Source organism: Hippopotamus amphibius, chromosome 2, assembly GCF_030028045.1.
Source record: "Hippopotamus amphibius kiboko isolate mHipAmp2 chromosome 2, mHipAmp2.hap2, whole genome shotgun sequence".
NCBI classification, from domain to species: domain Eukaryota; kingdom Metazoa; phylum Chordata; class Mammalia; order Artiodactyla; family Hippopotamidae; genus Hippopotamus; species Hippopotamus amphibius.
In genome coordinates, this window is record NC_080187.1 from 172278582 (window position 1) to 172303742 (window position 25161).

The 25161-nt window shown below is 55.7% G+C and overlaps 3 protein-coding genes across 5 annotated transcripts; 1 reads left to right on the top strand and 2 right to left on the bottom strand.

Annotated features, from left to right (window-relative positions):
• Window positions 1-1195: 1195 nt before the first annotated feature.
• Window positions 1196-3867, bottom strand: CMTM5 (CKLF like MARVEL transmembrane domain containing 5). Its single transcript, XM_057724472.1, has 5 exons — window positions 3563-3867; window positions 2388-2540; window positions 1870-1962; window positions 1584-1668; window positions 1196-1483 (listed from the first exon to the last, which is right to left on the bottom strand). The coding sequence occupies exons 1-5, from the start codon at window positions 3686-3688 to the stop codon at window positions 1473-1475; spliced, it is 468 nt and encodes a 155-aa protein (XP_057580455.1). The 5' UTR covers window positions 3689-3867; the 3' UTR covers window positions 1196-1472.
• A 1187-nt stretch (window positions 3868-5054) lies between these two features.
• IL25 (interleukin 25) lies at window positions 5055-15652 on the bottom strand. Its single transcript, XM_057724118.1, has 4 exons — window positions 15528-15652; window positions 8717-8850; window positions 7328-7566; window positions 5055-5349 (listed from the first exon to the last, which is right to left on the bottom strand). Exons 2-4 carry the CDS (start codon window positions 8735-8737, stop codon window positions 5094-5096), a joined length of 516 nt encoding a protein of 171 aa, XP_057580101.1. The 5' UTR covers window positions 8738-8850; window positions 15528-15652; the 3' UTR covers window positions 5055-5093.
• On the top strand, window positions 14204-24643 carry EFS (embryonal Fyn-associated substrate). 3 transcript variants are annotated; one of them, XM_057724115.1, is made up of 6 exons: window positions 14204-15917; window positions 20430-20708; window positions 20971-21111; window positions 21221-21943; window positions 22350-22439; window positions 23643-24643. In XM_057724115.1, the coding sequence occupies exons 1-6, from the start codon at window positions 15900-15902 to the stop codon at window positions 24075-24077; spliced, it is 1686 nt and encodes a 561-aa protein (XP_057580098.1). In that variant the 5' UTR covers window positions 14204-15899; the 3' UTR covers window positions 24078-24643. The 3 variants fall into 3 exon arrangements, with proteins under 3 accessions (XP_057580098.1, XP_057580099.1, XP_057580100.1); XM_057724116.1 differs by lacking the exon at window positions 22350-22439; XM_057724117.1 differs by lacking the exon at window positions 20971-21111.
• The last annotated feature ends 518 nt before the right edge of the window (window positions 24644-25161 follow it).

Consider the following 25161-nt stretch of genomic DNA (forward strand, 5'->3'; position numbering starts at 1 on the left):
GAAAATGGCCTGTCCGTAAATCCTGAGAACCATGAGCAGAGACCAGAGAAGCACAGAAGCCAGTTGGTTCTAGCCCTGGAGAGGCTACCGGCTCTGGTGAGGAGCCAGGACGTGAGGACAGGAGAGCAGGAACCGGAGGCAGGAAAAGACAGACCAAGAGAGGCTGGTGGTTAACACCGAGGGGAGCAGAGCACCTCTACCTCCACCAGAGTCTGGGTTCAGGCAGGGCTTGGGGGCCGGGGCCTGCATCTGGAAGGAGCACCCCAGAAGAAGGAAGGCATTTCAGGGCAGGGCCACAGAAGCATTGGAGAGGGGCTCGCAAGTCAGCTTGAAGGAGCTCAGCCACGCTGGGCTCTGCAGGGCTGGGCAGGATGTCCCGGCTGCACTGGACTGTCGTTGGCTGGGCAGGGCTGACTCCAGACTCCCCCTGAGCCACGACCGCCCTTCACTAGCTGGTCTCCCTCCCCATCTGTGAGCGCTCAAGGATGGGCCTGCTGGTCACCTCTGAATCCCTGGGACCCAGCATGGGATCTGTACATGGGATGCTCAGGAAATGTCCTGCTGAGGCACTGGCTAGCTGGGAAGGTGGACCTACTGGTGGAGGGAGCTGGAAATGAGGCTGAGCCATTTTTTATGAGCTACAGGGGCTCAGACAATATCCAGAACACCTGTTCGGGCGTTAGGAGAGCTGGGCTCCAGCCCTAACTCTGTCATAAAGAGGTCACTTCCCCTAACTGGGCTTATCCTCTCTTATGAGAATTGAGGGCATTGAACCAGCTGATATCGGAGAGCTTGTCCAGCTCCAGCAATGTGAGCATCTCTGCGTTCATCTGATGCTGACGTCTCCCAGGTGGCCCGCGGGTCAAGTCCTCCCCTCACCACCAGGGGGAGCTCTACACACACCCCAGGCAAGCACCTCATCTCAAACCCACTAAAACCCGTGTGGGGAAGGCTCCAGCAAGCTCTGGCAAGGGAGCACTCATTCACACTGGGAAGGCTTGTGCCTTCTCAGACATAGAAGCTTGGGTGCCCAGCCACCAGGCACACCGCAAGGTGGCCTTGCACACAAGAGTTGTGGCACGGAAGCTTTGTATTGAAGGATGTTTTGTTCACACCTGCTCCAGGCAACATACACATGAATACTCCCTGGCATTCCTGATCCATCTAATTTCTGGAGAAGAGAAAAATTCACCAGTAGGATTCAAATCTTTTAATTTGGGAATGACCAGCTTCCTCCTACACCCTCCCCTTCATCCATAACACCCACTCCCTGGCCAAGCTTCATCAGGAGCCAGATCTCAGAGTACCAGGCCCCACAGACAAATCTCTGGTGACTTCTCAGGGCTGGCTTCATCTCTGTAGGCTGGGTGGTGGACAGTAGGCTGGGGAGCTAGTGAATCCAAAGGAGACGTGTCTGGGCTCCGCTGCCCCCTTTTCTGGCTGAGCTCAGGAGCCAGGTAGCCCTAGGGTCACTACTGATCCCCTGTGAAGATGGAGCCAGGTGGGGTATGGCATGGCAGGGTGTGGTAGCTGGGGCAGGGGGTGGAGGGGGCATCTTCTCTCCCTAGAGCACAGGCACTCACCCTGGGTGGCCCTGGGCGCCATCTCAGTCCGGTAGATCTTGAAGGCATCGTAGGCAAAGACAGAAACCAGGATGATGCCAAAAACCTGTGGGAGCAGGAGCGGGGATGGCACAACAAGACCATTGGGCCATCAGATACTAGGGAGAGGGTGGTGGACGATACAGGCAAGGTGTGAGCCAGTCCCCGGGCACTGGCTTGAGCTTGGGGTGGAGGGAGGCACAGAAAGTGTGCAACCACCAGCCAGAGGTCCTTGGGGAGCCAGAGACCACTGTGGGGCTGGACTCACAAAAGCAGCAATGGCAGCTCCGTCCCGGGAGGTCACAGCCGCAAAGGAGACCACCAGGAAGATGATGATGGCGCTGACACAGCGGAGGAAGTCCTGGGGGTTGGGGGTGCAGGGTCAAAGGGAAGCAGGGGGTATCACCCTGAGGTTTTCCACGCTATTCAGCAGCTTGACCCTCAGGCACTTGGAATCCCTACATGGAGATACCCTTGGACACAGCATAAAGTACTTGAGAGACAGAAAGAGAGAGAGACCTCACACAGCTCCCCAGGGGAGGGATGCAGATGAACGCAGAGTGACAAGATCCAGGATGAGAAGCCAGGGGCCCGGGCTGGGGCTGGGGCTGGATAAGGGAACAGATCTGAGGGATGTGGGTCAAAGGAGTGTCTGAGTGCAGAGTGTGGGGGCCAGACTCTTTGCTAACCCAGGAGAAGGAGAGAGGCTGGGAGAGGAAAGGAAAATTCAACGTTCAGAGGAGAAGAAAGGGACCAGCACAGGGTGGGGGAGGCAGGGCCCCTCACCAGACAGGGCCAGTTCAGCCGATCGCAGCGCTGGTAGTACTGGGTGGCGTAGAGGAAGAGGAAGGCGAGCGTGATGAAGAACTCCAGCAGCGCAGCAGCCATGTAGGCGGAGATGGAGGCCGTGAAGCAGATGAAGATGATGAAGATCAGGGCCTGTGGGACCAAGGGTGGGAAGCTTGCCAGGAAGGGGACACAGGCACGGCCAGGCCTTTGCCTTCCCCCTCCTCGGGGGCTCCCCCAGCTTGCTCCACCACCCGTCCTTGGAGGTCTCGCCATCCCTGGTGGCAGGAGCCACATGCAGGGGCTTTGTCCATTGAGGGCCAACTCCAGCCTCCCACCTCCGGCAGCCCAGGCTCCCCCTGGCCCAGGATCCCAGCAGCCCCAGAAGTTTGGCCAAGCTGTACTGCTCGGGGACGGCGGCGGCGGGGGCGGGGGGGGCCATTCTGTGAAATGCACAAAAGAGTGGGCACCCCCTTTAGCACAGAGTACAAAGAGAACGCCAGCCCCTGGGGCGGTGCCCACCTCAGCCTGTGCCTCCAGGAGGCACCCCATGCCCCATAACACGTCCCTGCTCCCGGATGCCTAAAACGCCTCCAACAAGGACCAGAGCCGCTGGCTCCATGCCAAGAGGCAAGGTGTAGAAGGCAGACGCTCCGGGGTGGACTCTGGGGTCCCCTCAGCTCCGGCAATGCAGGATGGCATATATGCAGAAGCCTTAAGTTTACTAGTAGGTCTTGCTAAGTGACTAAGGGAAGGTCCTTTCCTGAGGACAGATGTTCATGGCGAGCAGGCAACAGATAAAGCGGGGCTGCAGGATGTCTGCCCTTTCTGGTAGTTGAACGTCTCGGACATACTAAGAAGTGGCCATCTCAGAGCCCCGGGGAAAAACCAGCCGGCATCTTTCCCTGTCCCATCACTGTGCCTCACAATCCCTCGATGTCCCAGAGAGCTGTCCTCTGTCTAACTTCAATCCTTCCTGCAGCAACTGAAAAGGGCTGTGACCGCTTCCAGATGGAGAGGCAGCAAGAAGGCAGGGGAGGAGATGTGGGGGTGGCAGGTGGGGCAGGAGGGGTGTCCTGAGAGCCTGGGGAGGGAGGCTGCGGAGGGGGGAGCCCTGGTAGCGGGGAGCACAGGGCTGGGAGACGGAGGCTCCGGGTTGGGGAGGCGGCTGTTACCAGCTCGGTTTCCAGCAGGATGCCTTTGAGGGAGGAGAGGAAGGTCTTGTCCACGGCGAAGCCCTGGAGCCCTGCAGCTGTCCCCTCTTCGGGGGGCCGGTCCCGGCGATTCCAAGCACTGAGCATCTCCACGGGGCCCCCTGGGCACAGCCCCCCACTGCCACCAGCCCGGGAAGGAAAACAGGAAGATGGAAAGCTGGCAGGATGGGGAGGCAGCCAGGAGCAGGAAGGCACTGTGAGAAACCTGAACGTGAAACGGGCAGGCCTGCTGTGGGGCCCTGGAAAAGGCAGCTGCAGGGGGAGGCTTGCCCGAGATGGGCCTTCACCCAGCTGCCCAGAGTGCCCTGCTGGTGCCTGCACTGCCCCCGCCCCCACCCCCAGGAGGGACACGGGAGGGGAGGGGCAGGGAGGCGGCGAGGGGTCAACCCTCCCCTTCCTTGGAGCCCAGCCCCGCCGCCCCGCAAAAGGGAGGAGGGGGAGGAGGAGGTCCTCTGAGAAACCAGAGGAGGGGGAGGTAAGCCTAGAGACGGGCCAAACTAGGAGCCCCAAAGGACCCAGGTCTGGGGAAGTTTGTGTCCCCCCGCCCTGACCTTCACCCTCTTCTTCACCATCCTTTCTCCCTTTTCCTTTTAGGGAGGGTGGGAGCTGGAACCCGGCCCAGGCAGCACCCCCCAGGACCAAGCTAAAGCAGCCAAAACGGAGGACAAAGGCAGATTGTTGGGGGACAAGGGGGCGCTGTATGCCTGCTGCAGTGCCTCAATGTGCCTCTGTCTCTCCAGCATGCCAGGAGGGCGGCCTGACCCCCCACCCCAGGGTTTAAGGCTGGGCCAGGGAGCTAGGGAAGGGGAGGGATGGAGGGGCCACGACGGAAACTCTGGAGGACAGAGGGAGAAGGTAGTAGGTGAGGGTGACAGTGGGGAGGGAAAGGGACCAGGCTGGGGGCCACAAGATGTTCAGGCACCAGGGATGCCAAAGACAAACTAGGCCACTTTTAGATACAGATTATTTATTCGGATAATTCTCTCTATACACAATAACAACCTCTTCCTCAGAGGCACTCATGTCAAAAGACTAGTATATGTAAAGTAGAGCATCCAAAGTAAATGCTCATTGAGTGTTTGGTGAATGAATGAATGAACGAGTGAACAAAAGAAATGCAGGGCTCTCCCCTGGCAAAGGGAAAAATATCAGAAACTGCCTGCGCTGCACCAGGGCAGCTGGGAGGGGGTGGGAAGAAGAGACAGAAATAGGCAGAGCTTTGAAGACCTTTCCGGGGAGGAAATGCCAGGTCACCCGTTTCCAGGGGCCACGAGCAGCTACTGCTGCCTTGGACTCGCCCTGCATTTCCCATCCACTCCAAAAAGTGCAAAGTGCGGCCCCCCAAGCGTCCCCCATCTTGTCCCAAGATCCTGCTGCTCCAGGTGGTGCTTTGGAGGGGCTGAATGTCCAAGGGTCCTGGCTTCACTGTGGCAGCAGGTGGTTGTACACCCAGCTCCAGCGTCCAGCCGGGGACCGGCCACGGGCGGCACGGCTAGGCCATCACACGGGGCCGCACGCACACGCAAGCCAAGGAGACGGGGTAGAGCCTGCGTTCCAGGCAGTAGCCATCGTGGGCGCCCTGCTCCCCAGGGCACGGCCGCCGGTAGAAGACGGTCTGGTTGTGGTAGAGCAGCTCCGAGTTTCCCCGGGGGTCCATGTCGGAGCCTGTCTGGAGGCTGACGCAGTGTGGACACAGGCAGCGTGCGTGGTACAGGTCCTGGGGGAGCCGGTTCAAGTCTCTGTCCAACCTGCGGGGGCGGCAAGCGTCAGGTCCTGGTGGGGAGGCTGGCCAGCAGATTGGGGACCGGAGGGGCGAGGGCCCAGGGGGAACATGCCAGGACTGTCAGGGGCGTGGCTTCAGCTAGCTCTGGTACCCACGTGCCAGGTGGCGTTGAACAAGTCACCCCATCGTCCCTGGGATTCGTTTCCCCCAACTGTAAGTGAGGGTCTGGGATAGAAGAGTGACTTTCCAACTGGTCCCAGAGCCCTAAGGGAGGCAGGGCAGGTGAGCAGCTCCACCAGGGCCTCCATCAGACCAGCTCTGGTTCCATCTGGGCTCTAGCATCAGATTCCTTTTTGTAACTGTTACTATATTTTTAGGGTTTTTTTAAATTTTAAAGTAAAAACTGCTCTTATATCCAAGTATAAGAAAGCACCAAGTGAAGGCTGACAGTCTGTCTCCCCACCAGTCCACATCCCCAGAGGAAGCCACTGTCCACCATGTCCTGCCCGTCCTCCAGACCCCGGCTGTGCACGTATTATAAGCACACGTAAGAGTGTATGGTAAGACTTATTGACTTATTCTAAAAGGATTTCATGGCCCCTAAAAGACATGAAAAGTAGGTGCTCCAAAGGTCTGGGACTCCAGAAGCCCAGTGGGAAACAGCCGCTAGGACTCTGAAAAGACAGGCCTCTGCAAACGGGCTCAGCTAGTGAGGCATTTCCCAGAGCAGGTTCCCCAATAAATATGCTACAGCAGAAGGGGTCTGTGGCCACATGAGTCTGGGAAGCGCTGAGTTGAATGGTCTCTTCTCTGCACACTTCTTGCCATGAATGTGCTGAGCTCACTGGGAAGCTCCTAGGGGTGGGGTCTGCGGCAGTTTCTCCCCCACTTACTTGACATCATAACTTTTTTTCTGAGGAACATCTCATGGGGCAAGTGTCGCAAAGAACATGTTTGGGGAAGACCAGTGGAGTAGTTATCAGGGGTTCATGGTCTCCCAAGCAGGGGTCTAGACCCCAGCCAAGTCAGCCATCTGGCACCCAGCCTCCCTAACGGGGCTGCCACCTCTTTAGATTTAGCCCAGAACCGAGCCAGCCTTCTGAGACCACTTCAAAGCATAGTGAGTTACAGTCTCCACCCTGGATCTAGTCTCAGTCAAAGCTGACCCCTCCCTACCCACTGACCTTCTCCATCTATCCCCAAAGCCAAGGCTAAGCCAGAGCTAGACTCACAGGGAATGGGAACACAAACACGCCATGAGGATGCAAAACGGGAAGAGAAACATGTTTGGGATCCCTGAGGCACTAATTTTTAATATTTTAATTCATTGTCTCAATTTCAGTGCTTCCTAATATCTGTTTACATCATGACACGCATAGAGGATTACAATATGTGTGTGGCCCACAGCAAAAGAATAAGACTGCTCCTGATCAAAGGTAACCCGCCTGGGGCTCCGGGCACCCGGCTGCCCCCCAGAGCGGAGGGAGGGTATAGTTACAACCCACTCATGGCTCAGAGCAGTAGCATTTGGTGCCCGTATTGTACATTATGCTCTGATATTTTAGTTAGAAAAACACAGCCATTGTAGGGGAAAGAGAAGGAGAAGGAGAAGAAGGAAGAGGAGGAGGGAGAGGAGGAGGAAAGAGAGAAAGGGAGGAGGGGGGAAGAAGCAGAGGAAGGAGAAGAAAGGAAGAAAACCAACATTTTCTGTACGAAGTACAGATTTTTCATCCCTTGTTTCATATGATCTGCACCGTTAGCCTATGGAATATTATTTCATTTTACAGATGAAGAAAACTAAGCTTTGAACCCTTGAGTGATTGGCCCAAGGTCACCCAATGAGAGTCAGAGCTAGGCCTTGTCTAACAGCCAACATGGTAACCTCCCCGAGGTAAAAGGGGGCAGGTAGGCTGGAATTGGCTGGGACTCCCCTAGGCCCTCGCACACACCCCAACCAGCGCATGAGCAGGCATCCAGGAGGGTACAAGTGTCAGCAGGCTTACACGTAACTCCAGGGGGCGATGGACCGGCCGTGGAGGGGTCCGTCTTGCCTGGCCTTGCAGAATTCCGGGTGGTGGGTGAGGCTGGTGGCCTCTGGGGGAGGCATAAGCACAGTGTTCCACTTCAGCCACTCCTCAGCGGGGTTCTGTCCTCTGCCGGGGCAGCAGCTGGGCCAGTGCATAGAGCCCTTCTGCAAATGGAAGGTCTGGGTTCCCATGACCATCGCCAAGAATGCAACCGCCTGTAGGAAAAGGCCAGTGAGAAAACTGCTTCCTCTTAGCCTGGGTGCCCCTCCCCCAGCTGTTCCCTGAGATCCTAGATTCATGCGCCACCTGGTCCCCAGCCTGAGAGCTCCCTCCACCCCCAGCCACATCTCTGTTCCTGCCCCGCTCAGCATCGTCCCAAGCCAGGCCCCTGCACGCTCACCTGGTACATGCCGGCTGCTGCTTGCCCAGCCTCCGTGCTGCGCTGGCTGACAGCAGGCCCTTGTGGAAGCAGGTTGCCTGGAGCCGTTTAGGAGTCCTGGTTTTATCTGCAGCAAATCTGTTTTGTTTATTCAAATTTATTTCCACTACCTTTTGGAGGGTGTGACCTGAGGTTAAAAAACAAAACGAAACCAAAAAGAAAAAAGAAAAACAAAAAACTTGAAAGTGTTTTCCAAAAGCAGATTAAATGCTAGACTCTTGGAAGTTGTGATTAACACTGTTGTAAGCCTGATAACCTATTGCGTAAACTTTGTTCCTTTGTTCTTCGTATTTTTCTGGGCGTGGGGTCTAGGCAATAGTATCCTACTGTTCTATACCTTTGAGAACAGGCATTATAGGAATCTCCCTGGTTCGCTTGGTACCCAAAACTAGGGAACATCACGCGGTCTCTGTCCAAGAGGCCCCGTTTCTATGATCCCTGCTGGTGCCACCCAGGGTCTTCTCTCTTCTCTTGCCTTTCTTTTCAGACGTCCTCCTGATCACCCACCTTAGTGAACATTTCCCTCTATCTCCTTGTTTTCTGACCCCTTCTGTTTTCTGACCCCTTCCTCATCTTCAATGACCCCAACTTCTATGACCATAATCATCTATGACTTCTCCTCCTTGTCCATTACCCGCTCCCTAACTTCTCCTCACCCTCCCCAGGGGCTACCCCATCCCTGCATGTTCCCTGACCTCCTCTGGGCTAGGGGTACTGGCCTAACCCCACAGGCTGCAAGGAAGGCCTGGACCCCATCAATTTGTTGGCTGGATGTTCACGATCTGATGGAAGAAGCGGTGGGTGACTGTTTCCATCGCATGAATGAGAAGGCAGAGCCAGGAAGAGGAGGGGCAAGGTGAGAGCCTCCTCCAAGAGCCAGTAGGGGCCCCCAGCTCTCAGATCAGCCTGCCCCCACCCCTGCTCACTGGGCTGGGGTTGAGGACCATTGCAGGGGGAGCTGCCACTCGCAGGCCATGGGGTGAGCCCACTCCGTCTCAGCTCCATGGGCAACTGTCAGCCAGGAGGGGGTATATGTGCTCTGGCAGGACTCCAGCTGGGCCTGGCCCCAAAGACACAGGTCAGCCAGGGGCCACCCCATCTGGGGGGCCCTTTGCCTACTTCTCTCCCGCCTTTTTCTCTTCATCCTTTTCCATCAACCCCCTTCATTCCCCACACCCACGACGCCCCCCCAACTCCAACACTCATACATATACATTGTTTCTAGAATGATGTTTCATGATTTGCATGTGTTTTCCCTTAGAAAATACTCCTCTGGTAACCAAGGACTCAGGAAATAAACAAAGAGAAACAGGAATAACTTAAACCGCAAAGTGAGAAGGAATCCTTCGAGCGCCTTAGAGCAAATCGGCCCTAAAACAGAGGAGTGCTGAGGTCAGGGGACATTCTCAAGTGGGAGAAGCTGTTCTGGTGAGTTTTGAGGGGCCTGGAAGTGGAGGTGGGTTGGGGGTTTAGGGGAAACTGGTGGTGGCTGGGCGAGCAGGGGCACTTAGGAAGAGCACTGAGGCCAGGAATACATCACATTGCTCCCACTGGCCCACTTTCTGCCCTGGGCTCCCAGGCACCCTCTCCCTTCCACTCGCCCCCTCAGCTCATGTGCCAGGATAGTACCAAGCCCTGCACATGCACCAGCTCATTTTACGCCTATGATAAAACCGTGAGATAGAAACTATTGTCTCCATATGAAGATGAAAAAATTAAAACGCAAAGAAATGGAGTAACCTCATCAAGGTCACACAATTAGGAAGAAGCAGAACTGGCTTCCCGCCCCAGCCCTGACCAACTCCAAAGCTAAGCTCCTGGCATGGAGGTGCCACACTGTGCTGACCCCTGGTTGGCTGCAGATGGGAGGAAAGTCCCCGCTGTAAGGGCTTTCCCACTCACCTGGGCGTGGGCTGCGACAGGTCTCACCGGAACCTGCCCCAGGCCACAGGGCACTCCTGCCCACTCAGGCTTTCAGCCCTGCTGACAGGGATCCGTGGCTCCAGCATCCTCTTCCCCAGCCTTAGGTCGGCCACGTGGCCCCCAGGGTGGCTTTTGGTATTCCCAAGCAACCCCCAACCCCAGAAAAGGCTTTGAAGGGGCCTTCCAGAAGGGCTGGATCCCTTGAGTCTCCCGCAAACCAATCAGAGCCTAAGAGGCTGACACGGGCCCAGACATCTTGATCTTGGCCCCCATCCAGGACAGAGGGCTTGAAAGAGCTGGAAGTGATCGCAGCTACTTGTCTCTCTCGCTGATGCCGCAAAGGGTGCACGTATTGGTTGCATGGGACATTCCCTCCAGGAGAGGCCTTTGGGGTGTGCCCCTGCCTCTGTACCAAGACCTCCTCTGAGGAAACCCCCGAAGGGCAGTCTCCCCTGTGATGACCAGGCCTGACCCAAACCTGTACTCTGAGCCACACGCCCCCACCTACTTCTCCCCATTTGCTCAGTCTCCATCCTTATCTCAGGAGCAGCCGTGGGTCTCCTCAGGGTGACTCCCTGCCATGAGAAACATTTTCCAGAGGGTTTTCCTCTTGGGGTGAGTAAGATTCCCTGAGTCACTTCAGCTTCCAGGGAATCCCTGGGGGTGTGGAGAGATGGGGGTGGCAATGGGGAGAATGTGGAGGCGGAAGCAAAGGAAAGTTCTCCCAGTACCTGATATCAAGGGTGCCTCCCCAGCTGTCCTCACCTGCCACGGGTGACCAGCTGAGAGTCCCATCCCTGAGCCTCTGGGAGGAGATCAGGCCCTAGCAGGAAAGAAAGAAAAAAAGGGAAGATGTGGTAGGAGGCACCCCACCTAGGTCAAGAAAGCTTGCAAGAAACTGCGGTGGCTGTCCTGCCCTTTCTCAGAAAGTCACTTGAGTTCTCACCCACTGCCTTGAAGTCCTGCCCCAGCCGCTGATCCGCTCCTCCTCCAGGGTCCTCTCTTCTCTTGCAGAAATGTGCATGTTTGGTAGGGGGGTGGGGTTGGGTAACATGGATGGCCACGAAAGTGCCAACCAGCCTAGCAGCCCCTGAAATAGCGTTGAAACCACAGGGCTCAGCAGGGCCTGTTGAAGCGCTGGTGCACCCCCCATACCACAGCCTCCCTGGGATCCTGAAACCAAAGGGAGACCATCTGGCCCAGATGGAGGCCTCCAGAACAGGCTCCCGTGTCCCGATGGGGATGCCATGATGGCACTGGTTACTATTATCTGTAGTATCACCTTTAGTTACAAAAGTGCCCAGAGCCTGCCTTCAAAGAGAACTCAGTCTGGCTTGGGAGACATGCAGAGTGAACAGGACAAAAAACTCAGCAGCTCTCTCCCCCGACCCAGGGCTGGTGCCTCCCGATGGTGGGCCTTTGGCTTACTCAACTTTGCCCTACAGTCAAGCCTGCACTGTTCCTTCGTCCATTTGCCAAGTATTTATTGAGCACCTACTATAGGCCAGGCACTATTCTAAATGCTAGAAATGCAGAGGAGGACAAGCCAGATAAAGTCTCTGTCTCATGAACTTACATTTTAGGAGGAAACAGATGGTAAACAGAGAAACAAGATAATTTCTGATGATAATAAGTGCTATGAAGAAAGTGAAACAGTGTTAAGAGAGAGAGAATTACTGGTGGGTGGGGGGTGGGGGGAGGGACGGGGCACCTTTAACTTAAAAAGCCAGGGAAGGCCTTTCTGAAGATATGGAATTTGACATGATGATGGAAAGGGTCTGAGAAACACTGGTCCAGGCAGAGGGAGCAGGACATCCAGAGTCCTAGAGGTAGAACCGCTTGACATGTTTCAGAAACAGAAAGGACATTGTGGATGGAAAACAAAGGCTAAAGGAGAGTGTGGGATGAGATGAGGTAAAGGAGCGGGCAGGGACCAGCCCATATGGGGTCTTACAGGCTGTGGCAGATCATTTGGATTTTATGCCAAGGTCAGTGGGAAGGTATCAACTGTATTCAAGCATGATCTACATCATGTGAGTCTCTTGAAGGCAGGCTCCATGTCCTTTTTTCTTTTTTAGTTTTATTTATTTATTTCTTTGGGCTGCATTGGGTCTTCATTGCTGCACACGGGCTTTCTCTAGTTGTGGCGAGCGGAGACTACTTGCGGTATGCGGGCTTCTCGTTGCAGTGGCTTCTATTTTTGCGGAGCATGGGCTCTAGGCACGTGGGCTTCAGTTGCAGGCACAGTAGTTGTGTCTCTCTGGCTCTAGAGCACAAGCTCAGTAGTTGTGGCGCACAGGCTTGGTCGCTCCGTGGCATGTGGGATCTTCCTGGACCAGAGATCAAACCCGTGTCCCCTGCATTGGCAGTCAGCTTCTTAACCACTGCGCCACCTAGGAAGTCCCTGCAGGCAGGTTCTTAACCACTGTACCACCAGGGAAGTCCAAGGCAGGCTCCGTGTCCTTGACATTCTGCTGCCCCTCAGAACTGGCATCAAATAACAAAAACAGTTGCTTTGAGCCAACATTTACATATTATGGACCAGGCACTGTTCTCAGGATTCTCTTAATCCTCAGTTCCATTATTATCCAACTTGACAGACAAGGAACCAGAGGCTCCCAGAGGTCACATAGCTTGCCAAGGTTGGATTTGGCTAGTGTTGCAGCCAGGATTAGAATCCAGGCAATCTAGATACTGCGGGGTCCAAAGAGAGGAGAACAGGAAGAATCCATAAGCACCCGAGAAGTTCTGAGCAGCGGGAAGAAGAAGAACATGTCAAGGAAGTCACGGGGTGTGATGAGATCTGCTGGTCGGCCCCGGTGGGAAACGACGCGAGTGGAGAGAAGACTGGGACCCAGAAAGCCCGATAGAGGGGTTCCTTCCTTTCTACCCCTGAATAGTGACAAAGGCAAGCCCCAAAGCTGAGGGCCCCCCTGCCTGAGGCTGCCCTTCACCCAGGGTCTTAGCTAACCACCCAGCCTGGGTTTTCTCCAACCTAACCTGGGGCCCCGGACCCTCCCTGAACAAGTTAGAGTCACCTGAAACCTCTGTTTGCAAAGGAGAGGGCAGAGATGAGGCGTAAGGACAGGGAAAAGGCTCCTCCTGCCCTCAACAAAGAAACACTTTGAGCTTTCATAAAGGAACAAGTTTGCGGGCGGTGAGGTGGGGGGGGGGGGGGGGCGGGGGGGGAGTTTGGGGAGCCAAGTTTAAGAGGAAAAGCCATTGTGTTATGCACTTTACATATATTTACTCCTCACCAAAGTGACTGTTTCAGATGAGGAACTGAGCTTCAGAGATGTTCCAGAACTTGACCAAAGACACACAGCTGACAAAAAGGATTCACTTCCTGACGGGCTCCCTTCCCTGCCTGGGCACTACAGAAGCCCAGACGTGTTTTCCTGCAGGTTTGCACTCTGCTCCCCTCGCCTACACTCCCCCAGACACTCAGCTACAACGAGAGCAGTGAGCCTCATTGCCGATCTCCCAAACCACCATGCTGCCAGGTCCCAGCACTTCTTTCCTGCTTAGTCTTCTCTGGCCTCTATCTGTTTCCCCTGTGCCAGTCAGAACATTCATCTTTGGAACTGGGTTTCCTGCCCGCCTCCATCTTGAGCCCCAATTTGCCTTGGCAGTCCCCTGGGCAGACCATATACCAAGTCACTCCACAGCAGCTGAATATCTGTGTTCCAGGCAGCCAGGCCCCCCAGGGCTGGGGTCTGGAAGAAGCTGGACCAGGCTGGAACTGGAGTCAGGGAGCTCTCACTTCAGATGCATCTGGAAATTTAGACGTTCCTCTCCCATCCTAAAGGAGTCTGAGTTTCTTCATAGGTGCCCAAGCAGCAGGGAGAGGAAGGAGCTGGGGCAGGTGTTTCCCCCTCCTTCCCAGCAAATGCTTGACTGAGTGGGTCGGTGGAATGTGGGGGTGGGAGTGGTTGGGAGCGGAGGTCCGGAGCCTCTCTCTATCCGAGGCCTCAGGTTCACGAAAGGCCTTAAATTAGACTTCTGATGTTATCTCCAACTGACACTATACATAGAGCCATTGTCTATTTTCCGTGTTGCAGTGTTAATGTGTTAAATGTAAATACTGAAAATATGCGACAGTTTTTCAATCCAGTTTGGCATCTCACTTTTTAAATTCCAGGAACCTCAAAAACTGAAGAAGGAAGGCTTCTCTGTAGCCTCTGAGAGGCCTTGATGTGTTCTTCCCAAAAGGAAGAACCGGAGCGGCGAGTGGTAGCTGGAGGGAGGCAGCGCACACGAAGGAGCAGTAATAGGGCAGGAGAGGTGTGGGAACCCGAGCCCCATCCTTTCAGCTGGAGCTCCTGGGGGGGGGGGGGGGCAAACCCCAGCTCCTCTGAAAGAGTCCTGTCCTTTTGTGCCCAAAGTCCCCATTCTGCTCCTCGCGGCAGCAGAGTGAGCCAGAGCGAGGGCAGGGGACAGGCCTAGACTGGCAGAGAAGCGTAACAGGAGGTACAACCGGCCGGCCCGCAGCTCCGGGACCAGACGCTCACGTTCCCCAGCCAGGGCTGGAGCCCCTGTCCAGCCCCAGACCCTGCGGAGGCTACGCTACGGGAGTAGAGAGGCTCCGCGGAGGACCCCGGAAAGGCGGAAGGAGAGTGTTCCCTCCCAAGGGAAAGACAGATGTGGGGCTAATGAAAGGGATGCAGAGAGGCGCGGGGGAGAGCGGGGGCGTGACGGGGAGAGGAAAGCTCCCGGGAGGGAGCGAACCAGACCACCTGGAGGTCCGCCGCGACGCCGGGCTGCAGGAGACGGGGGAGAGGAGCCGGGAGGGGGCGTGCAATTTGGCCCGAGGGTCCTGAGCTGAAACTCAACACCCGCTTTGGAGGGATCGTCCTCCTTTCTCCTCCGCCCCTTCCCTTCCCCTCCCTTTTCCCCTCCCTCCTTTCTCTGAATCCCGGGACTGAGCCCCGCACCGGAGCGGAGAGGGCCCGAGGGGAGGAGAAAGGAGCTGCACAGAGGGGGCGCCGGGAGCCCCGGAAGGGGAGGGAAGGGGAGCCGCGAGCGGGGGGGTGAGCCTGAAGGCCGCGCGCGACCCCCGGAGCCCTCCCAGCGCCCTCAGTGTCCCCCCCAACCCCAGCTCCAGGCGAGTCTGCAGAACCCTGGCCTCTGCTCCTCCTTCGCCTTCTCTTTGCTCCTTCTTTTGCTTTGTGGCCTTTCGGTTGCCAGAGACACCCGGGCTGCCCCGCGCCCTGGGGTGCGCGGCGGGTCCCCGCCAAGGGTGCGTGTAAGCGGGGCGGTGGGGCCAGCGCCGGGGGCCAGGGGCCCGAGGGTGGGAGCGGGAGCGCCGGCGCCGAAGGCTGGAGTGGGGCGCTCGGGGAAGGCCGTCCCGCGCCTTCGAGCCGGGCCCGCGTGCGGGTGGTGAGGCGCCGTCACGGCGCCCCCAAACCCCCAGGCGCGCGGCGAGCGAGTGTGAGTCCTTGGGAACCCTCCTCCTCGCCAGGGCTGCGAGCGCCTGGGCAGACAGCGGCCACTCGGGCCGCCCAGCCCGGCCGCCGCGCTCTCCCAGGCCTTTGGCGCCAGCCTGGCCTCCGTTCGCCAGGTCGGGCGAGTTTGAAGAGGGACGGACGTCTCAGTTTCCCCTGCCCCCCGCCCGCTCCCTGGCAGCGGGCTGCCGCGGGGCCCCCGACGCCGCGACCTCAGCCCGGGGAGCGCCGCTCTCCGGCGCGGCATCAGGGGAGGGAGGGGTGGCCCCCAAACTCGCTCGTCCGGCCCGACCGCCCCGGCGGCTTCTCCCTGCCCCCGGGGCCGTCCTGAGCGGCCCGGAGAGGCGTCGAGCACAGCCCCAGCTCCCGCCTCCTCGCCCGCCCTGGCACTGGAAGGGAGCTCTGGGCCCATGCAGATCCAGGGTGCCCCCGCGGCCTAGGGCAGGCAGCTCCGGGGGCCTGGCCCACGCGGCAGCCCCCGGGAGGCCGTGGGGACAGTGCAAAGCGCGCGTCCTTGGATGAGGTCCCGCAGCGACGCCCCGGCCCGCCCCGCTCCTCCTCCTGCCCGGCCAAGCTGCCTCCCATTTGGGGAGTTTCGTGGGTTTTCTTTTTCCTCCTCCAACCTCCGCGGAGGCCACGACTCAGGCGCCGCAGCCGGGTGCCTTCATGGTGCGGGGCAGCCGCTGCTGAAGTCAGCGAAACCGAGCCTGGCCTGGAGCTGGCCACGCGGAAGGCCAAGGCCATGGCCATAGCCACGTCGGTGAGTTCACCAGAGAGAGGACGCTGCCGGGCAGGCACCTCCACGGCCTGTCCTGCACTCCTGTCACTTTTATTTCTGCTTTCTCTTTGTCTCGCTCCTTGGACCCTTGCTTCTTCAGGAGACTCTGTCCCCCTTCTGGCACTTTTGTTTCCCTTCCCTTCCCCTCCCCTCCCCCCCCCCCATCCCTAGCTGCTACTGGGTCTGGCCTCCCCCTTCTCTCCTCCCCTTCCCCATTCTCTTTTTCTTTCTAGAGGCTGCCCCTGGAAGGAGCGGAGGGGGCAAGCCTGAGTCCTGTCTGCTCTTTTCTGGGCGGGAACAGATGGCCACTGGAGGTTGGCAAGGGCTTGTGATGGGGAGGTTAGTAAAATGTTGGGAGAGGGCTGAAAGAACGGAGGTGACTCCAGGAAAATAGGAGAGGGCAAAGGGCCCAAGGAGGCCCTTCTCTAGAGGAGGGATGGAGGAAAGGGGGGAAATAAAATAAAAGTGGGAGATCAGGCAGGGAGCAAGAGAAAATAGAGGGAGGAGGGGAGGTGATGTCAGCCAGCCTCTGGCCACTTTCCTGGGACTGGGGACAAAGGGAGGAGACAGCTGGCATGATGGGCCAGTGGGAGGAGGCCTCCCAGTGAGCAGGTCGCCCACTGCTACCCCCCCTTTAAGGCAGCCACTCCCTCAGAAGTCAGCTGGGCCCCTGAGGAGGGGGTAGAGCCGAGGTGACCACACCCATCATCAATCAGTCTATCAGCCACTCTGGCCCTGTTCCCATACCAGGCAATTGTAAGGCCCAGAGGTTTGGTCCTATTGGACAGAATTCAAACCTGACACAGGGAGGAACTCTTCACAGCCCCGCCCCTGCTTTCTGTCCTATACTCCTTGTAGTCTGAATCCAAGCAATTCTGTCCCCTTTCCACCCTTTCCTAGGCCCTAGGATTCCCAGGGAAAGCAAGGCTGCCACCTGCTTTCTGACCCCCTTGGAATGGGCATTCTGGGAAGGAGCATCATGAGGCTGGAAAGAGAAGCATGGCTCCTGACATCCTCCCACACCCCTCGAGGATGAGTTAGATTTTCACTCCTTCTCAGACCAAACTCCTCCATGTGTGTGATAGTGAGCAGACCCTAGTTCAGAGCCAGAAGAGGGGGAGGTCCTGAACATAGTGGGGTACTCTAACATAAAGATGCTGCCTCAGGAGCCACCTGGTCAGCTGGGCAGCTTTGTAGTCCCAGGAGGTAGATCTTTCTTTTTGCCTCCGGGAGGAGAGGGGTGTTGGTACTTATGCTCATGAAACTCACAGGATCCTAATAACAGCTGATATTTATTGAGTGTTTACTGTCCCTAAGCTTTGTGTTGGTTTGTCCTGGTTCTTTGACGCATTATCTCATCCAGTCCTCAGAACAACTCTGTGAGGCTAGTACTGTTATCATCTGAACGTGGATATTCAGCTATGGGTATGGAATTCTGTAAAGGAGGAAACTGAGGCTTGGAGAGGTTAAACAAGCTGCCCAGAGTCACCCAGCTCGAAAGTGGCAGAGCCAGGACTCAAACTCCCCGTCTGTCTGCGTCAGAAACTGTGCTCTTAACCCCCTGGCTAGATCCAAAACACCAGTTTCTAACTTACAGTTAGAAAGAAAAGAGCCAAGCTAACCAGGAATTCGTGTCATCTGGCTAGCATGTTGGCTTTCTGTGGGACAACATCCTTTAGAAGCCAAAATACAATCAGAAAAGGGTTTGAATTTAGAATCAGGCAAGAGAAGTCAGTTTGTTGTTAAAATCACCCAGCCAGAAAGGGTTGGACAGCCTCTCCACCCAGGGGAAATGCCAGCCAAGAGGAACATGCACTCATGCTGGCTGAGCACACCATCCTTCCCTCAGGGCCTGGTGGCCAATTGTAGCCTGCCAGAGATCTTGAGCTTGAGAGGTGTCACTGAGTCAACCCACATGGATTACCTGCTCGGTAATGCCTGCCTACCTGCTTTCCATCACTGCTGTGTGAGCCACCACTGCCTGGGATCCTGCCAGCAGGCTCGGGTCACTTAGCAAACATAACTGAAGTGAAATATATTTTGATATTGTGAGTAGCTTACGCTTGACTCTACCAAAGAACTTGGTGAAACCAGAGCTCGGTGAAGAGTGACTAGCAAAGGGAACTTGGGTATCATGAAGACTTCCCATGAACCTGAGTCATGTTTGAGTCATGGGTCCTTTATTTTTTTAATTGAAGCATAGTTGATTTACAATATTGTTTTAATTATTGCTGTACAGCAAAGTGATCCAGTTATACATATATATACATTCTTTTTTATATTCTTTTCCACTATGGTTTATCTTAGGATACTGAATATATTTCTCTGTGCTATACTGTAGAACCTTGTTGTTTATCCATTCTACATATAAAAGCTTACATCTGCTAACACCAACCTCCCACTCCATCCGTTCCCCAACCCCCTCCCCCTTGGCAACCACCAGTCTGTTCTCTATATCCATGATTCTGTTTCTGTTTCATAGTTAGGTTCATTTGTGTCATATTTTACATTCCACATATAAGTGATATATGGTATTTGTCTTCCTTTTTTTTAATGTATTTATTTTTATTTAGCAAAGTATCTTTTTAAAAAATATTTAAAAAAAATTTTTTAAGTATTTATTTATTTAGCTGCATCAGGTCTTTGTTGTGGCATGCAGTTTTCTCTTTAGTTATGGCATGTGGACTCCAGAGCATGCAGGCTCAGTAGTTGCAGCACATGGGCTCTCTAGTTGTGGCACAGTCTCTAGAGCATGAAGGCTTAGTTGCCTCGCAGCATGTGGGATCTTAGTTCCCCAACCAGGGATTGAACCCGCGTCCCCTGCATTGGAAGGCAGATTCTTAACCACTGGACCACCAGAGAAGTCTTTCTCTGTCTTTCTCTTTCTGACTTACTTCACTTAGTATGATAATCTCTAGTTGCATCCATGTTGGTGCAAATGGCATTATTTCATTCTTTTTTATGGCTGAGTAATATTTCATTGTATATATGTACCACATCTTCTTTATCCATTCATCTGTCAATGGACATTTAGGTTGTTTCCATTACTTGGCTGTTGTGAATAGTGCTGCTATGAACTTAGGGATGCACGTTTCTTTTTGAATTATGGTTTTGTCCAGATATGTGTCATGGGCCCTTTTGACAACTACCATTACTAAAAGTATAAAAAGAAAAAAGTAGGTCCTTTTTCTCTTTTGGGGGGTGAGGGGGGTGGGCCACGCTGCACAGCTTGTGGGATCTCAGTTCCCCCACCAGGGACTGAACCCGGGCCACGGCAGTGAAAGCCTGGAATCCTAACCACTAGGCCACCAGGGAACTCCCAAAAAGTAGATTCTTATGCTTGTGATTGTGAAGAGGCAGCAGAGGAGTGAGTGAGAGACTCTGGAATCCCACAGCCTGGAGTTCAAATCATGCTGCACCAGCTGTATGTCGTTGGGCAAAGTACCAATCTCTCTGTTCCAGTTTCCTTTCCAAATGGAGATAATGATGACTCCTCCCTCATCAGGTTGCTGTGAGGATTAAATGAGATGAGATGATTAGGGCAGACCCTCGCTCAGTGTCTGGATATATAATTTGCACTTGATGTCTGTGACTTTCCTGAGCTTGTAGCTCTCAAAGGAAAAAGCTTCGATGTCCCCACCAGACAGGACTGGAAACAGGCTGATAAATGTTTGCTCTTGGTCCACCAGTCCCCCTGCATACACACACACATACACACACAAACATACACGAGCATATACACTTTGCTCTTCTCCATGGTAACCTCAGCCTCTGCTGGTAGAACCTTATTTGCTCAGACTGAGAATAAAACAATTGCTTTGGTTTCTGTTTTCTTCCTTATTATGCGGAGGCCCTGTCTGGGCTGGGCTTCTCCCAGTCTCTCTCAGAATGAGGGGTTTCTGCAGCTGCTTAATCTAACCTGCTTGCGGGAGATGCTGACTGGGAAACAGGGAAGGTAAATGAGATTCTATGGGAGACTTGCAGGACTTCCTTGTGTAACTCATTCAACATATATTTATGGAGGACTGATTCCAGGTCAGGCCTACTGCAGGGGCTAGGAATACAGAAGTCTCTTTTCTCACAGGGCTGACAGTACAAGGGAAGAAATCGATTTTTAAAAGTAAGTAGACAAATAGTATAAAGTATTGTGGAGGTGGAGACAGACACAGAATGGGGTTGGGAGAAGAGTGAGAAGGAGACACTTAAGAAGAACTGAGGGATGAAAAAGGGCCAGTCAAATGAAGAGTCAGGGGAGGGTAATGGAAGTGCAAAGCCCTTGCGGTGGGAGAGAGCTTGTCTAGATCAAGGAATAGAGAGGGAGAATGCAGGCGAGGAAGCTGCAGGGGAGAAGGCATGGCTGAGTCAGGAAAAGCTGAGTTAGGAGGTCAGATTTTGAGCTTGAGGGAAGTGGGGAGCTCTATGTTTTGAGCAGGGGGTGACATGACCTGATGTGTGCGTGAAGACCCCTCTCCCTACTCCCATCTCACCCACCAGGCCCAGCTGGCCCGGGCACTGTATGACAACACCGCTGAGTCCCCCCAGGAGCTGTCCTTCCGCCGAGGGGACGTTCTACGGGTACTGCAGAGGGAAGGCGCTGGCGGGCTGGATGGCTGGTGCCTCTGCTCCTTGCATGGCCAGCAGGGCATTGTGCCCGCCAACAGAGTGAAGCTCCTTCCTGCTGGGCCAGCACCCAAGCCTGGTTTCTCCCAGGTGCCCCCAGCGCAGCCTGGCTCACCACATCCAGCCCCAGAGCACGGCAATGAGGACCAGGAGGTGAGAGCTGGAGCACCCCCTAACCCCAAGCCAGGATAGCCCATTCCACTCCGCCAGGGCCTGCAGATGGGGCAATGAGAGCCCTGAGACCGCGTTCTGCACTGACTCTGCTGTATTAAGCCTGTCTGCTAACCCTTTCTGGGCTGTTTCCCCACTGGTACAGGGAGGGGGTTGGACGATGCCTAAGCTCCTCCCAGGCACACATTATCTGATTCCCTGGTCCCCACTCCACCTGACCCACCCGCCTGTCTTGATCCCCCAGGTATATGTGGTGCCACCCCCAGCTCGGCCCTGTCCTACCTCGGGACCTCTGACTGGACCCTGTCCTCCCTCCCCTGATCCCATCTACAAGGTCCCCAGAGGCAGTGGGACCCAACAGGCTGCCCCTGGAGATGCCTTGGAGGTGAGGGCTAGAGGTTCATGTGTATATTTGGCAGGGAACAGACGGCTCTCAGGGGCAAGAGTTAGGGGAATGGGGAGTCCACTGCTGAGACTAACTGCTTCCTCTCCAGGTCTACGATGTACCCACCGCTGCCCTCCGAGTTCCCTCCAGTGGCCCCTATGACTCCCCGGCCTCCTTCTCCCGCCCTCTGGCCCAAGTTGCCCCCCAGTCCCCTGGAGAAGACGAAGCTCCCTATGATGTGCCTCTGGCCCTGAAGCCACCGTCAGACCTGGAGCCAGATCTGGAGTGGGAGGGGGGCAGGGAGCCAGGGCCTCCCCTCTACGCTGCCCCCTCCAACCTGAAACGAGCATCCGCCCTGCTCAATCTGTACGAAGCACCAGAGGAACTGATGGCAGATGGGGAAGGCGGGGGCACCGACGAGGGCATCTACGACGTCCCCCTGCTGGGGCCAGAGACACCCCCTTCTCCAGAGCCCCTGGGAGCCTCGGCTTCCAGTGACCTGGACACCCTGTCCCTGCTTGTGGCCAGAAGCCCCCCACCCCCACACAGGCCCCGGTTGCCCTCAGCTGAGAGTCTGTCCCGCCGCCCTCTGCCTGCCCTGCCTGTCCCGGAGGCCCCCAGCCCCTCCCCGGCTCCCTCTCCTGCTCCAGGACGGAAGGGCAGCATCCAGGATAGACCTCTGCCCCCGCCCCCACCCCGCCTGCCAGGCTATGGGGGCCCCAAGGTCGAGGGGGATTCAGAGGGCGGGGAGGTGGAGGACCATCCAGCAGGACACCACAATGAGTATGAGGGCATCCCGATGGCCGAGGAGTATGACTACGTCCACCTGAAGGTGAGCTCACCTCCAGCCAGCCCCACCGGAAGTGCCTCCAGGAAAGCGGGGGTGGCGGTGGGGGTGGGGGGCGAGGAGCAAGGAGGCCTGAGCTCCCAGATGCAGACCTTGGCTTCCTCCCTTCCCTTCTTCCCCTCCACTGGTCCTGCACCCGATGGCTGGGACCCCAGTATTTGGCCACATCACTTGTATCCGTGCCACATTCCTCCCCCTAAACCCAACCTGCTGTCCCTGAACCCCCTGACCTGCCATCAGAGCTCTCCCAGACTTAGAGTCAAGGGGCTGCAGAGCTGATGGCAGGAGAGACCTTCGGGAGGAAGTGGGAGTGGGGAGGAGCTGGAATACCGTGGAGGCTACCTCAGCCTGCACCCCACCCATGCACTGAGCCCCTCATCCCCTCCTGCAGGGCATGGATAAAGCTCAGGAAGCCAGGCCCCAGGATAAGGCCTCCCCAGGGAATCCTGATGTGCTGGAGAGGGGGCCGCCAGAGCAGCAGGTAACCCTGTGGGGGTGGTGCTAGAGAAGAGGGACTAGGGGAGGAGGAGCAGGAACTTGGAAGAAGAGGTATTTTTAACTGAAGCATCAAGGGACATCTGTCTAGGATGGAGGTAAGAGTTCAGTGAAACAGGACAGTTGGAGTATAGAAGAGTTAGAATTCAGGAAAGCTGGAACTTAGAAAAGGATATTAGGAATTCAGAAAGAGAGAAAAGAATGTGTTGGAGAGGAGTCAGAAAACCCAGCAGTCGGGAGCAGAGCGAGTTGTGGGCCAGGTGACTTCTGAGGCTCCCTCCAACTGTGAATTCCTGGGTTCCTAAGAGACCTGGCTCTTAATCCCAGCTCCACCACTTAGAAGCCAAGGGCTCTGAAGCCGCCAGTTAATCTCTCTGGGCCTCAGGAAAGTGAGATGGTCTCCTTAACTCCACCTAGAATGGTCCTAATCACAACAGCTACCATCTGTCAGGTTTGTACCAAGTGCCAGACCCTGTGCTCAGCACATGCATGCATCAGCACTGATCACAGCCATAGTTAGCGCTCACATGGTGCTTACAGCCTGCAATGCTCTCTTCTCAGTCCTTTCTGTATATCGTGTCAACTAATCTTCACCACAGCCTTAGGCGGCAGAGACGAGAGGTACACTGTCCAGTCTGGTAGCCACCAGCCACATGTGGCTACTGATCCTTCCAAATGTGACTGGTCCAAACTGAAAGGTACTGTAAATATAAAATGCACACCAAATTTTGTAGACTTAGTATGAAAACCAGTCTCAATAATTTTTATATTGATTACAATGTTGAAATTATACTATTGTTAATATATGGAGTTAGAAAGTATGTACCAGTTTCTTTGTACTTTTCTTAATGTGGCTACTAGAAAATTTGAAATTACGTGTGTGGTTCGCATTATGTTTACATTGGACAGTGAAATACTAGGCTCCCCATTTGAGAGAGTAGGAAACAGTGAAGTTCAGACTTGTTTTTGAGGTTGTTTGAATCCAGATTTATCTGACATCAATTCTGGGCACCTTCCTGCCACGTGCTCTGAGAATGCAAATTGTCTGATGGGCAGAGGTATGATCTAAAGGGGTTGAGCTCAGGGAGAAAGGAAGGAAAGAGGAACAAAGGGAGGGAAGGAGAAAGGAAATGAGAACAAAAGGGGCACTGATGAGAGCAGTCCCGCTGACCACTCCTCTCGCCCTCAGGAGGCCCCATCCCCAGGGGAGCCATTGGTTCTGCCCACCGGAGATCTACAGCTCCTGCACTTCTACGCCGGGCAGTGCCAGGGCCACTACTCAACACTGCAGGCAGCCGTGGCGGCCCTGATGTCCAGCACCCGGGCCAACCAGCCTCCGCGACTCTTCGTGCCCCACGGCAAGCGGGTGCTGGTGGCCGCTCACCGCCTGGTGTTTGTTGGGGACACCCTGGGCCGGCTGGCAGCCTCCGCCCCTCTGCGAGCACAGGTCGGGGCTGCAGGCACAGCACTGGGCCAGGCACTGAGGGCCACCGTGCTGGCCATCAAGGGGGCTGCCCTGGGCTACCCGTCCGGCCCTGCGGCCCAGGAGATGGTGCAGTGTGTGGCAGAGCTGGCAGGGCGGGCCCTGCAATTCACCACCCTGCTCACCAGCCTGGCCCCCTGAGCCCCGTGGCCCCGCTCTGCCCTCGCCTGCCTGCCAGAGCCCCCTCCAGGCCGTGGGTGGCTGGAGGACTCTGTTTTAGGGACTAGGAGAGGTGGAGGCATCTTTCCCCCTTGCCCCCTTTCTCGTCATCTCAGCCTCTCACAGAGGCGCCTCCTCCCCTACCCCGCAGCTTTTTGTATGAGCCTTTTTGTATAAATTATTTATATTTAATATTATTCCCTGCTTTGTCAGGGGCAGGCGCCAGGCCCTCTGGGGCAGGGAGGAACTGGACCTTCTTCCTCCCTCAGCCTGGGGTGGAGGTTCCTGGGCACCACATGGCCACCTGCCTCTGGAATCTTGGCCCCACAGGGATTCAGGTAGCTGAAACCTGAGGCCACCCAGAGCTCCTTTCTTGTCCTGTGTCTTGGCTCTAGAACATCAGTGCCTCACTGCTAGCTGAGGGTGAGGGCAGGACGTTGGCCACCCAGAATGGGAAGGTCTGGGAGAGGCCAGAGGGCTCCTCCCCACAGGAGACAGGAGAGCTGGGCCTCAGGCACTGGCACATTTCAATAAACCAGGCTGTCTGATTCCCTGACTCTGCTTCTTGGGAGTCTGGGGGGCGGGCCTGGCGCCCTTGGCCAAACCAATAGGACACACACTGTGGGCAAGCTGCCTTTATGGTTTTGGGGAAAATTTTGCTATTTCTTCAACAACTATTCATCTGGCAGGTTCTCAGCTCCCATGATGTGCTAGGTGCAGTTCTGAAGGTACATCATGGCGGGGCGGGGGCTGGATATAAACAAGTCAGCTAAAGTAAGTAAATAAAGAAAGAAACCTGCCACAGAGTTGACAGTTGCTGGTAATGGAAATATACAGGTGATATGCTAGACTAACTAGATGAGGGGAGAGGCCATTGGAGACTTTAGACAGAATTGTTGGGGAGGTGATATCTGTGCTGAGACCCGGAGGATGAGAGAACCAAGAAGAGTCTGCAACGCAGCATCCCAGGAAGGCAGGCCCTGATTCCTGACCAAAGCCTCTCCTCCAAGACCTCCAAGACCAATGTCAAATGACGTCCTTAGAGAGGTGCACATGTGGAGAGGGT